Source organism: Erpetoichthys calabaricus, chromosome 5 (genome assembly GCF_900747795.2).
Source record: "Erpetoichthys calabaricus chromosome 5, fErpCal1.3, whole genome shotgun sequence".
Taxonomy (NCBI): Eukaryota; Metazoa; Chordata; class Cladistia; order Polypteriformes; family Polypteridae; genus Erpetoichthys; species Erpetoichthys calabaricus.
The window spans coordinates 159,978,593-159,993,398 of record NC_041398.2 but is presented as its reverse complement, the minus strand read 5'-3'; the positions used below and the strand labels follow the sequence as shown (position 1 = coordinate 159,993,398).

The 14,806-nt window shown below is 38.3% G+C and overlaps 1 protein-coding gene across 2 annotated transcripts in view; it reads left to right on the top strand.

The window, feature by feature from the left end:
• Nucleotides 1-877: 877 nt before the first annotated feature.
• grid2 (glutamate receptor, ionotropic, delta 2) overlaps nucleotides 878-14,806 on the top strand; it is a 2,355,570-nt gene continuing 2,341,641 nt past the window's right edge. Inside the window, exon 1 of one of the 2 annotated variants that reach the window (XM_028802162.2) lies at nucleotides 878-2,416. In XM_028802162.2, coding sequence (XP_028657995.1) covers nucleotides 2,329-2,416 — 88 coding nt within the window. In that variant the 5' untranslated portion in view covers nucleotides 878-2,328. The remainder of the gene's footprint in view (nucleotides 2,417-14,806) is intronic. The other variant, XM_051927734.1, reaches the window with a different exon arrangement.

The following is a 14,806-nucleotide window of genomic DNA, read 5'->3' as shown; positions in this document are numbered from 1 at the left end:
CAGTATATGCTTGAAAAGCTGGGGTGGGAAGTAAAGGGCTTATGAGGAAATCCATACTTACATAGGAAGAACATGCAAAGAGCTGGTGGCCACTGATCGGGGAGCAATGAGTTAATGTTTTTCTAGGATTCCAACAAAATTTCCCCTCAGAAAATTTATTTTTCCAGAAATATTAAAACCGGCTACAATAAATTAAAGAAATCTGAAATCCAAAGTTGGAAAGAGTATATATTAAATTCATGGATTATAAACTTTACCTGAAATTACTTGAAATTGTGCCTATCTGCACAACTCTATGCTGTTCTTTATTTAGTAAGCACTATTTTACATTTTCTTCCATTAAATTAATATTTGCAAATTACAGTGCTTGTACCTCAAATCTTGTCACATTCAAACTAGAAAGAAATAAGTTGCCGTTCTTTTTAAATTATTTTATTTTATTTCTTGCTGGCAAGTCTTACTGTCAGCTGAGTGCAATTCTCTGACCTTTATTATTAACCAAATAATTACCCGTGCATACAAAATGTAAGCCATCAATGTCAAACCCCAGCCGAGGAAGAAAGCAAAGACTTGAGGTTTTTATTTTAAACTATTCTTACAATTAACCTAATTGATTAAATGGATTGCTCAATGCAAAAGGGCGATGCGTTTATTTCTTCAGCGTGCTTGAAATATGATATAAAGGCTTAATTTGATAAAGGACGAAGTGATGCTTTTTCAAATTAATTAAGCAATTATCTTAAGTAATTGTGAGTTTGGAGGAGTTTGACAGTGCCCGTTAGATAATTCTTCGCATGATTTAATTTCGGAACAGTGTGTGCATTTCAAACACGTTTAAAATAAAACTTCGGTTAGTGTAGCCTTGTTCGGTAAACTCCGTCGTGTTTTAATTATTGTGCAATAATGGAGACAATTCAATTAAAGCAATTATAAATAGATATCTCTTGAAGATACATTTTCTGAAACGGCATTGTGCTCTGAAATGTTCTACTTGCTGCAGTGTTATCAGTCACATCAAGCAGGTCAGATATTGCATTACATTGTCCTTTAAAGTCACAAGTATTACACTAAAAAATGTCACGCGTATGTCCAGGATGCCCTACTGGCAATATTGAAAAAATAATGGTGTGTGTAATTTCCACTAATATCGCCAAAGCACCAGTGCCAAGCCGACCGCCAAGATCATTACTATTAATTTCCGTTTGAGAACCATGCGACTCATGAATATTGTATCAAGCACTTCAGCTGTAAGGAACATCTGGTGACAGACGACTCAGTGATTCCTGGGTCTTTCAAATGAAGAGTGAAACGACCATCGACCATTTGAAACTATCATATCTTGGCTTTTTAATTCTGAATGATAAGTCTTCGATTACGCTTAATTCCGTTATATTTTTCGACACCTACAACAGCATCCTTAGATCCTCTCGTTTTTAAGCCGTGATGAGTGTACTGCGGATGGAGGAGGGTGCTATTCGGGAGGAGCTCGACTACGCTTTCCTTGCTCAGACTATTTCTCTCTCTCTCTCTTGGCCCCCACCTCCTTCCCTCCACCCCCTCTCTCTCTCCCCCTGTCTTTTTTCTTATTGGTGATCCATTTCCAGGCAACGTGCTACTGGGTGCTGATGCTGCCGATCGCTGCTGCTCTCTTTGCGCTGCTGTCCTGCATCTCGACTACAAGCTCCTCAACACCATCCTGCTTTAATTCTTCAAGTAGCTGTCTGGTGGCATTTGCTCGATTATATGTACCTTCTCCAACAGTTGTTTTAACGTGTAAAACTGTCAGGATTTTGATTTACAAATCTTTCTCACGTTTAAAGCAAGCCTAAAAGCAAGGCTCTGTCATTTTTCTACATTTCCGTAAATTTGTGAACAGGGAAGTTTGCTTAATTCTTTTGGAATTTTAGCTCGATTGCGGAGAAGAATGTGAATTTGTCTATGATACTGCCATTCAATTATACACACTAGAGCTGTGCTCGCTTTTGAAGAATCCGACCAAAGGAAATATCCGACTTTGCAGTGCTTCTGTTCATCTCATCTTCGCCGTGTCTGCCGTGGATTTTCTTTTCAGCGCCTAATATTTGAGGAATATATAAACAAGTTCAACATGTTTTGATTACTGATCGCGATTGTGAGACGAAAGCCAAGTGGATTCAATACTGCTATTTCTTTATGCAAAAGCGCCAAAAAGTGACGCGATCTCTGCAAAGAAGACAAAACGCCCCTTTTCTGGAGTCTTTATACCTATGCCAGCTATTCACGAGGCAACCAGGAGTTAAAAGTATTTTGTGCGTGTCGTTCCGCCTTCGATTTTAAACGGAAACGGAGATGGAAGTTTTCTCGGTAATGTTGGTTTTGCCCCTATTCTGGACTCTAACCTGGGACTCGGTGGTTTCGGATTCTATTATTCATATCGGTAAGTTTTGCATCACTTTGTAGTGCAGCAAATAGATGCGCTGCGTGGTGCTTTGATTTTCCTTCATGCAGTCAATCAGCTAGCTGTAAAGGATGTCGCCGATTGCCGCCGTCAGTTTCTAGCTTCTTTATCTCCATGCCCGGCGAGATTGATCTGTGTAAAATTTGCTGTTGCTGCTCGTATTATTGTCTTTTGCAACTCTGTTCCTGCACTCCTGTGGCAAATGCGTATAAGTAGTGAGCCTCCTAAATCATTCTCCTTGCTTTCATTAAGCTGTTGAGGTTTTGGAGCGGAAGAGCGGCCCGGGAAGTGCGCTGCAGGAAAACAGGTGGTTTGAGCGCTCTGTAGCCTCTCCCGCTGTTTTTTTCTTAGATTTTAATATTTAGTCTTTGAGGTGGAGGAGGAGGGCAAGGAGGACGAGGAGGTGCTCGTGTTGTAGTAGGAATCGAACCCACTGAAAAGTGCTAATGCAAAATATATCGTCAAATTGTTGCATTTGGACTCATTTTGATCGCCGGTAATTAGAGGTGTAACTTTTATTTATTTGCATGGCCTTTAGACGGCAGAACGAGCAGGGAATACAATAAATGCACTCTTAGCCCAAATTATAAGTTACTATATTTCGAGGTACTTTTACCTTTTAATGGTACGTTTGTCATAAGTAAGTTTCGGAAAAGATACCCTGAATGTTTTTTTTAATAGCATCGTAGCCACATCCAGTACGCACTTAAAACACTTGTAACCAAGAAGAGAAGTGGATCAGTTTCATTTACTGAAAACCCACTGGCATCTAAAGGCTGTGGTCATGCAAATTGGCAGCGATGTGTTACGTAAAGAACCTATTAGAACACATTTCGCTAATAGCAGCGTATTACACTAGTCGCTGGTGTGCATTTTTAACATTACGTTTTTGGAGGATGCTTTTAACTGCAAATACCATTAAGAGCACCCTTCTGGGTCGCATTGGGAGTACATAATGTATACTAATTCTAACCTTCTAACACGATGGCTCGTAATGATAAATCCCTTTTTATTACAACACCCATGAATTAATGGAGGACATACTGGGCCTGTGACGCGTATCAACAGCATCATCTGCTTAAAAGTTGACAGGTGTCAGCTTTCTTACAATTTCATTTCAAACCAAACTAACAGCCGTTATCTGTCGAACTCCACACATGTTGCGAAGGAAAAAAACAAAGGCACAGATGCCACTGCAGGTAGAACTAGTATTCCCAGGTGACAGCGCAGTAGATTCCTATAACTTTCCCAGGTGACAACTTAAGAAACAGACTTGCATCTTCCTTTCTATATACACTGTCATGCTAACAAGCCACGGCTATGCGCCACCTGTGTCTGTTGAAACATTCGTTGAAAATCCAAGGTTTTTTTTCGTCGTGTAAATGTGGCCATCGGCATTTTGTTTATGTTCTCTCGGCGTTTTCTTTCTGGTGACTGTCCGAGTAGTGTTATTGTATACAATCATACATGAAAGAAGGCACAATCGAGAACGCAAAATAAAAAAATACCAGTTATTGGACGTGCCAAAGTGGGTTCACTAGTGGGGAATCTATTGCCTTCTGTTGCTTGTTCAGTTTGCCTGCCAAAGCTCAGAGCAAGCCTGATCTCCGACAAGAAGTAGCAGACAAGCCGAATTCATTGTCCAAAGGAGGAGCCATTAGCCCGCTGATCGCAGAGCTGCTGGATTGCGTGGCAGGTGCAGCAAGAGAGTCGCGGCGGCACTTGCCTAAGAAACTACAATCCCGAAAGATGCGTTATCCGACAAACGCAAGGATATTTCATCAAAGGAAAACAGGCACTCGATTAAGTGGTAGAACATCATTGCGATTATGCACTTCGAGCGCGTCAATGGCTACACGCTGCAGACTGTATGTGTGAGAAACAGATGAGCAACATAAACACTAACATTTCATAAATTGCCACACGCTAGCACCATTCGTCTGTACTGACAGTGCCAGCTCTGTTGATCCTAGAGGTCAAGCAAACTAAAATATGTGACAGTTGTGAAATCTCTTTTACCCCTTACACAGTATTTGCTTATAATCGTACTGCGATCAAAACCCTACTGTTTTCATGAAGTAATGTGTAGAAGATTTTCACAGCAAGCATGACTAAGGCAGTCGACGCTGGTGGTATGACAAGCTTTCTACTTCTTAGTGGGATTTCGTTATATGGCAGTGTAACTGCGTTGGTTGTTTAAAAATGACAAGTTTGCTGTGGGCTGGCATTAATTTAACACTCTTGTGCACCGTTATGTTTATTAATGTTACAGCAAACGGTACTTGCAAACATCAGTTTGGGTTTTTATAATTTAGTGTTTGATTATATCTAAATGAAAGTGTTTGTCTTGTTTTGTTAATATCTCCACTTAAACGCTGAAAATGTTTTTTAAAATATAATAAAGTGTTACTAATTGTATATATCATTGGGGAAGCAACATTCTTCCCATTTATACACAGAAGAATGCATATAATCTTTGGTATTGTATTTGCATTTCCAAGTTTATGTTATACTAAAAATTATTACGATTTCAAAAGCCTTGATCTCACAAAACTGCATTAACAATACTGGTTGTCCAATACATTTTTTCCCTGGACGATGTGTTGTACCGGTGGTCTAACAGATTATTTTGGAAGAAAACTAAACCATGTTAAATTTCAAACATAAATAGATTACCAAATTGTAATATTTTGAACCCCCAAAATAAAAAATAGGTTATGTGACATATCAGGATGTGTACAATTCTTCATAATGCTTTTCCCCAGAGCATGAGAATTGATTGAGTAATTTCATCAGACTCACATTACTTGATTGCTTAGAAGTTTCCTAATGATCTGTATGCTAAAGGGAGAGCCCTTACACTGTGAGCGGAATGCCAATGACAGTGTTTTATGAGGCTATTCAAAAAGTCACTCTGATTTATGTAGCTGGAAAGCTCTAAAGTCTTCAGGATTAGCCACGCTGCCTGCTATTTTCTTCATATATCAATTCCTCCCACACCATTTGCTCTACATAAGAGAGCAGAAATTAAAACAAAAATGTTATGCATGTTATAGCAACTAAATACCAACAAATATACACTAAATGGTAAGTAATTTGAATCTAGGCTGTAAAAGATTGAGATGTGATCATGCAATTGTTTTGTCAGATATTTTCACAATTGCCATTTCTCTTTTTCATTCTCGTGTATGAAAATTGATTAAAGGAACATCTAAGCAAAGAAGTGAACATTAAAACACAGTATAAAGAGAGCAACAGTGTGCAGTACTTCATGATCCACATTCAGTATAGCTTTACATGTACTTTTATAGTAATTAGAACAATTTGGATTTTTTGTAATAATTTTAATAGTTAAAAGGAATACCTAACAGTACACAGTTATGGTTTAATTTGATAAAGTTCAAGAAATAGCTAGCATCCTATTGCTAGCTTATAAAATCATATTTAGCTTCACTTCATCTTTTACAGTTAGATCACACAATAAAGAAAGTGCAAAGTAGATGTAAATACTGTATGCTGTATCAGTGAGAATTAGTTTGCGTGATCAATATCAAAATTTTCTACTACATTACCAGTATTTCTTATTGGCTAAGACATTAGATTGTTACAGAAAACAACCTAAAAAAGGAATGAAGAAATTGCAGGAAAACAAGTGGGTGCCTCCTAAGACAGCAAGAAGAGTGCCATCTGTACATTGGACTCTCTCCACTTAGAGATAGAGAGAGAAGGTGTGGGGGATGGAGGGTGGTGTCATGGAAGAGTACTAGTAACTGTGTCTGCCTGTCTCAAGGTCTGTGTCAGATAAAATAAATCACAGGGATCTCAATTGTGAATTAAAGAACTCAATGGCCGATGAAAACTTGATGTATTTTTTATCTTCTTTAATAAGAAGAAGCAACATTTGTTAATTTCTGTAAAATAGTCTTATATATTATTTTTTCATAAGTGCAAAGTTAATATTAACACATGTTATCTTGTTGATAATCTTTTATCTTAAGTAAATGAAGATGGCTTTTATTGATTAAATCAGCAAAGACATTGGTGGAAAAACACAACGTCTTATGTGGATTGGTTTGGAACTTTAGAGCAGATTATTAAATGGAGTAGTGCAGATACATTAACCATAATTTGTGTAATCATTCTGCCATAATTCAGAAGTCAAAACCTTTTCTGAGATCAAACCACTCAAATCTGAACATGACCCAGATTCAAAAGATTTAGACTAGTGCTGATTCAAAACATTCAGTTAATGAAGCTGGACAGCACCTCAGTTCTTTATTTTTGTACAGTTTGTTGCATGGTAAAGCTGCTGTTTTGATGTATCTACAGGAAAGCATTTGTTTTATGTAATTTCCGGTAACAAATACATCTTCTTCTTCTTCTTCTTTTTCTATGTGGAATTGATATATTACAGTATAGGTTTAGGCATAAATACATATAAAGCTATAAAACAAAACCTTTTACAAAATAGTTTGTTGGTACTATAATTTCACAAACATGTCTAATTTGCTAATGTTAATTTAATTTATACAATTTCCAATTATGAAGGCAATATGCAGAGTAATGGAACAGGTAATTGTAAACACAGCACAAATGACAGACACTTTGTAACCTAGTGTGGACATATTTTCACAGATACCATATTAGCCTACTGGGCTAGCTTGACTTCTCTCTCTGTCACTCTCTCTCTGTCACTTGTGATTCTTCTCAACCCCCAAGTCTTTTACTATTGTGTTCTTCACCTTACATTTCTTCCTCTCTTCCAGAATGTCACTACCCATCCTGACACCAAGTCTGAATAATTTTGGTAAGGGTAACAATTTAGCTCTCGCAGAGATTCCAAATACAAATCCTGTATACAGTATGCCACTTCTAGGGCCACCCTTTCGTGTAACTAACACCATCAGTCTACAGAGAGATCCAAGGTAGTCCCAACTGTTCAAGTTCAAGTTTATTTTTATATACGCATAGTACAATGACTTCTTACTTACATACTGTATATCCTCAGATTAGTTATAGAGAAGCAATACCAACAAATATGCACACACTCACATACATATACATATGTTCAGTATACGACAACACATACAATATTTGTTGTTCAGTAACTTTACATGGAAGAACAGGCAATCAGGAATATTCTGTGATAGATAGATAGATAGATAGATAGATAGATAGATAGATAGATAGATAGATAGATAGATAGATAGATAGATAGATAGATAGATAGATAGATAGATAGATAGATAGATAGATAGATAGATAGATACTTTATTAATCCCAAGGGGAAATTCACATACTCCAGCAGCAGCATATTGATAAAAAACAATATTAAATTAAAGAGTGATAAAAATGCCGGTATAACAGACAATAACTTTGCATAATGTTAACATTTACCCCCCAGAGTGGAATTGAAGAGTCTCATAGTGTGGGGGAGGAACGATCTCCTCAGTCTGTCAGTGGAGCAGGACAGTGACAGCAGTCTGTCACTGAAGCTGCTCCTCTGTCGTGAGATGATACTGTTCAGTGGATGCAGTGGATTCTCCATGATTGACAGGAGCTTACTCAGCAACCGTCCCTCTGCCACAGATGTCAAACTGTCCAGCTCCATGCCTACAATAGAGCCTGCCTTCCTCACCAGTTTGTCCAGGCATGAGGCGTCCCTGTTCTTTATGCTGCCTCCCCAGCACACCACCGCATAGAAGAGGGTGCTCCCCACAACCGTCTGATAGAACATCTGCAACATCTTATTGCAGATGTTGAAAGACGCCAGCCTTCTAAGGAAGTATAGTCGGCTCTGTCCTCTCTTGCACAGAGCATCAGTATTGGCAGTCCAGTCCAATTTATCATCCAGCTGCACTCCCAGGTATTTATAGGTCTGCACCCTCTGCACACAGTCACCTCTGATGATCACGGGGTCCATGAGGGGCCTGGTCCTCCTAAAATCCACCACCAGCTCCTTGGTTTTGCTGGTGTTCAGTTGTAGGTGGTTTGAGTTGCACCATTTAACAAACTCATTGATTAGGTCCCTATGCTCCTCCTCCTGCCCACTCCTGATGCAGTCCATGATAGCAGTGTCGTCAGTGAACTTTTGCATGTGGAAGGACTCTGAGTTTATTGGAAGTCCGATGTATATAGGCTGAACAGGACCGGAGAAAGTACAGTCCCCTGCGGCGCTCCTGTGTTGCTGACCACAATGTCAGACCTGCAGTTCCCGAGACGCACATATTGATGTCTGTCTGTAAGATAGTCCACGATCCATGCCACCAGGTATGAATCTACTCCCATCTCTGTCAGCTTGTCCCTAAGGAGCGTTGGATGGTGTTGAAGGCGCTAGAGAAGTCCAGAAACATAATTCTGACAGCACCACTGCCTCTGTCCAAGTGGGAGAGTGGTCGGTGTAGCATATTGATGATGGCATCCTCTGCTCCCACCTTCTCCTGGTATGCGAACTGCAGAGGGTCGAGGGCATGGCGGACCTGTGGCCTCAGGTGGTGAAGCAGCAGCCGCTCCATGGTCTTCATCACATGTGACGTCAGGGCGACAGGCCGGTAGTCATTTAGCTCACTAGGACGTGATACCTTTGGGACTGGGGTGATGCAAGATGTTTTCCAAAGCCTCGGGCCTCTCCCCTGTTCTCTGCTTACCTGGGCTGCTGTAATTGTGGGTGGGGGGAAACTCTCTCCTATGATGGTGGCACCCCGCTTCAAACTGCAGCCAGTGATGATCTTCATCCCATCCCACACTTCCTTCATGCTGTTATTCTGCAACTTCTGCTCTAGCTTTCTCCTGTACTGCTCCTTCGCCGCCCTGAACTGGACTCAGAGTTCCTTTTGTACGCGCTTGAGCTCATGCTGATCACCGCCTTTAAAAGCCCTTTTCTTCTGGTTCAAAAGGCCCTTGATGTCACTTGTAATCCATGGCTTGTTGTTAGCATAGCAGCGTACAGTTCTTACTGGAACTACAATGTCCATACAGAAGTTGATGTAGTCAGTAGTGCAGTCAACAACCTCCTCAATGTTCTCACTCTATGATCCCTGCAGGATATCCCAGTCCGCAGTTCCAAAGCAGTCTCTCAGTGCCTGCTCTGCCTCAGGGGACCACTTCCTGAATGAACGTGTGATTACAGGTAGTTCCCTCACTCTTGGTTCGTAGTGAGGCTAAAGCATAACCAGGTTATGATCTGCTTTCCCAAGCACAGGCAGCGGGGTGGTGCTGTATGCGTCTTTAATGTTTGCATGAAGTAGGTCAATAGTCCTATTTCCCCGGGTGTTACAATCCACATACTGGGAGAAGGCAGGTAATGTTTTGTCCAGCGTCACATGGTTAACGTCTCCAGCGATTAGCACAAGTGCCTCGGGGTGCTTTGTTTGCAGTTTAGCAACAGCGGAATGGATGATGTCACCCGCTATCTCCATGTCCGCCCGAGGAGGGATGTAAACAATAACAACAATGATGTGTCCAAACTCTCTGGGCAAGTAATAGGGATGCAGACTTATGGCCAACAGTTCGATGTCCCTGCAGCAAGTGGAGATTTAGACATTTACATGTCCAGAGTTGCACCACCTTGTATTCACATAGAGAGCGAGTCTTCCTCCTTTCCACTTCCCACAGGTATTTTCATCTCTGTCTGCTCTAACTGTGCTAAACCCGGGTAGCTCCACGTTAGCATCTGGGATGTTAGTTGTTAGCCACGTTTCACAAAAACACAACAAACTGCATTCTCTGTAGGTCCTGACATTTTTCACCTGCGCAGCCAGTTTGGCGATCTTATTTGGTAGTGAGTTCACATTTCCCAGGATCACAGAAGGCACTGAAGGCTTGTATCGACACTTTCTCGCTAGCCGCTTGGCTTTTAGCTTAGCGCCGGCTCTGCTGCCATGATATGACCTTCTTACCTTGTCGGGTAAATAGGGAACCACACCTGCACGGGCCTTTGTTCTCAGCGCTTGAAGTTGACTACCTGAATAGACGAGTCTCGGCGTGTGAAAATCCATGTCCAAGTAGTAAAAAGTAGTAAAAAGTGTCCAGGGAATGAGTCCACATAAAAGAAAGTGGTAGGAGTGATCAGTGATATGACCCTGTTTAATATGTTTCTCAAAGCACTTCGTCATAACTTGAGTGAGTGCCATGGTCTGTAGTCATTTAGATCATCCATTTTTTATTTAAACAGTGATAATTGTTGTTTTGTTGAAGCAGGTGGAAACTACAGATTATTTTAGCAAAATATTTGAGATATAAATAAAGACATCAGCAAATGAACTGGATTTTAAAATGCTATCTGAAATGCCTTCCGGGCCAAATGACTTGTGAACGTTAACTTATTTAAAACTCCTGTTTTTATCATGCACATAAAAAATTAATGAATTATGCTCATTGTTCAATAATGGTGGACTCCAGCTGTGGAATGTCCATGTTCATTTGATCTTGCCATCAACTAGACTAACATCAGATTGCTGCGTTGTGCACGTTTAAGCTACCCATAAGCCATCGTGAATGTGTTGTATTGTGTTAAGTTCTGTCTGTTACAGTTACCACATAATTTTCAGATTACCTTTACTTTATGATTTACCCTTTTACTAAATCTTCCATGTTTCTCTCAAAGGATCTTTGTTATGACATAATGACTTGAGATGTAGTCTGTTCTCTAGTTTGCCGCACAATAACTAGCATATCGTACATTTTCAGGTGCATGATGCAGACTGTAATAAAAGCTGTACAATTCATCTCAGATGCTGCAATGCTTCTTTTTGCGGTGTGGATACATCAGTACTAAATGTGGCCCCATTTAACCCATTTCTTTAATCTTATTTCTGATTCAGCTTGCAAATTTTCTTTGTCTTCTAATGAGAACAGCATCCATGGACTCTGGTCCCACTTATTCAGATTCATTCATCTTAAAATGAAAAGATATTCAGTTATGTTTTTAGAAAATGTAAACAAAAACTCAATTCAATGGCAGATCTTAGGAGGGATAAGTAATCATCTACATGTTTACAAGCAGTAGAATAACCAGATCTGCAGTTTTTAGGGAGGACTGATTCAGACTGCGAAACATACCTATTGTGTGGCTTCAAGGGAGAGATAATTACAGTGGTGGGGGTATTTTTGTGTGAGTTTGCAGTTTTCATAAGTGTTAAAGCATTTAACAAACATAACCACAAATTCAATCAGTACTACACCAGTAGTAAAAATACAAGGTGTAAAAAGTTTAACGTATTTTAGTATTAGAAATTTATCACATCTTAGATTTACATCTATTACATTTCAACAATATGACAGCTTTACTGATACACTATTTCATCAAACAAGTAATCTCCAAGAAAAATGACAGAAATAAATGTTCTAAAATATAATAAATTAGCAAATTTTTTAGCAGTTAAAAAATGAAAAAATCAAGAAGAGAATGACAGACAAATTCCAAAACCCTCCCAATGTATACATAGCATTATTTTGTTGTTCTGGAATTCACTCTATTAAAATATAATTTTTATTGATTCTACTGGAAATTTGGAAGAAGTTTTGAATGGATGCCATGCTACTCAATAATGTTGCTTTCTGCAAATTTACCTTTTCTTTGTAAGAAATAATTATGTGTTACCACATAGGCCTAAAAGCTTTGAAATTTTGTAAAGCCTAATAAGCAACATACATTCAAGCATTTTAAATGTACTGCATGTATATAACGATTCTTTTAGTTGAAAACAACTGGTAGTGCTCCAAATGAGAGATCTACAAATGTACCAGTAAATCAGATGCAGGCATTTTATTCTCAAGAGCTACTTTATCCTTTTGGGGCCTAATGAGATTAGGTTCACAGTTTAAATGGGCCATATAAATTTTTCACCTGCTATTGTAAATTACCTTCGTTTTTCATGCAAACCACACAATTTAGAAAGTATTGTTTTTTTTTTTTTTTGCAAATGATATTCTTAACTGAAAAACTTCTATATTTCTTTAGTTTAAGATCAGTACATTTTGTTTATTATTAGGTGAAGTTTTAACAGTGGGTACTAAGATCTAAAAATGAATTTAAAATATTATTGAAATATCAATTAACCATTAACAAAGTAACACATGTCTAAGGCCCACTCTCGGATGGGACAAGTAGGCAATGAACCTAACAGCACACCTTTGATCTGCAGGATGAAATTCACTTGTTAATAGACAGAACATGAAACGTACATAAAGAAAACACAATAGTTTGAACAAGATTAAGTGTGTTAGAGGTATACGGCAACTTATGTTACTAGTGACAGACTTGGCAGTGTTTTAATTTAAATAAGTCTAAAAAGTAATCAGCATGTTTATTCTTCTCTAGTAGTTACTTTGTTATGGGCTTTTCTTTACTATTTATCAGTTTCCATCAAAGTTCAAACATGAAACCTGTTATAAAAAACAACTCTCTCTCTCTGTCTTTCACTTCATCTAGGCTCTCTCATTGAAAGAACTGTCACGCTTAGTCTTACTGTATGTGTAATTTACATTTGCGCACACATTTAGATATATAACATTATACTAACCTTTTATTTGTTCGGTATACATGCACACCACTTTAATTGCTATTGTTCTATTGTTATAGAACAATAGCAACTCCCCTAAAATCTCTCCCTCTATAATTGAAGGAAGCTTAGGTTATTTAACTTTATTATGTAGGTTAGAACATGTCTTCTCTTCAAGGAAATTTGATCAATATTGATTGTAGCAACAGGGGTGCTGTACTGGTCTTGGCAATATTTATTTTTATAAATGGTTCTTACAGAAAACTAGCACTTTTTTTAAACCTTTATCAGTTTTTAGTTTAGTTTCAGTTTAGTGTAGTTTTTAAGAATCATCTATTTGTATAATTTGCTTTCTTGCTTTAATTTATCACTGTTTCCAGTTTTATTGTTTAACAATTCTGTTATAACATAAAATGCTACTGTGTTTTTGTGTGTCCAGTCCCTCTGAGCAATCTGATTAGTCAATTTAGCTTTTGTCTGATTGGTTATTTTAGCTTTGGTTGGTTAGTGGTAGAGATGATAACAAAATATGCTAGGGGAGTGAAATTCAGTTCCTGATTGTGACAATTTTCTTTTTTTTTTTTTACAAAAAAAAAACCTTAAAAATGGAGCATTTCAAACTGAATAATGTACTTAGTGATGTTGATTTGCTAGATGCTAATTAGGCACAACCTGAATCTCCTTCAAAGACACAAAGTATTTTTTGTAGTGGGTATTGTGGTAGTCAAAAAATGAACAACAGGCGAACAGGGCACCTCAAAATGACAGAGTCTGAGAAGTAGGAATTGCAGAAGAGGAAGAGTGGGGTAACAGAGGTTGAGAGACATGATGGACACCGAGGGTACATGTAGGACAAAATATATAAAATATTTTTAAATGTACTCTATTAATTGTATTCAACAGGAAACCTAGCTAGTTAATTATAAATATGTAATGGAAATAATCTTGATTTAATCTATTTAAAGCAAATATTGTATTTAACTATCTGCTGCTATATAACATCTACTATATCTATTCATTAACTGAATCTGCTCAATCCGATTGTATAGTCATGGAGAATTACAGCCATCCCTCACAGTATTAGGTGTAAGACAGAAAGTGCAATTTCATTGCATTACACATTAGACAAACACCAACGATGTGCCAGTTGGGTAAACTCTGTAGAAACAGCACCTGGCCAGAATTCAATTCCAGTTTCCTTGATCTGTGACATAGACACAATCCGCTGAGTCACAGTGTCACTGTTTTGTGACAACATGAAAAACTACCCATTTAGCTGGTTGTTTTGTTGTGTTACTTTCTAGGTAACACCATATATTCATTAATGATTAATTGTTTCTGAGATTATCAAACACAAATTAATTTTAATGATGTCCTACACAGCTGTATGTTCAATAAAATATAACTTTAGTTTTCTTGTCTTTATAGCCTTAAATTTGTATTGTTGTCCGCATATTGATTTGGCAATTAAGGATGTGGTGAAAGAGGGCATGCAGGTGATGGGTGTAACAGAACAAGATGCAGAGGACAGAAAGTTTTGGAGAAGATAATCCGCTGTGGCAACCCCTAATGGGAGCAGCTGAAAGGAGCAGAAGAAGATAGCCTTAAGTTTAATTAAATTGATTGAACAACAATAAAAAAATTTTTAGACTCCTAAATTACTCCTATTACAGAAATTATGCTATTTGTTGCCGAGTATTTTTTGCAGATGTAATCATCTTATTTTCTGTCTTATGTATGCAATAGTAAGAAAGGATAGTGGGGAAATGGAACAAATTGTTTTAGTAGAATGTGAAAGGCAAGAGTCAGTTTAGGATGTGAAGCCAGTCCATCTCAGGAATGTATAACTTCTGACTAGCCAAACATC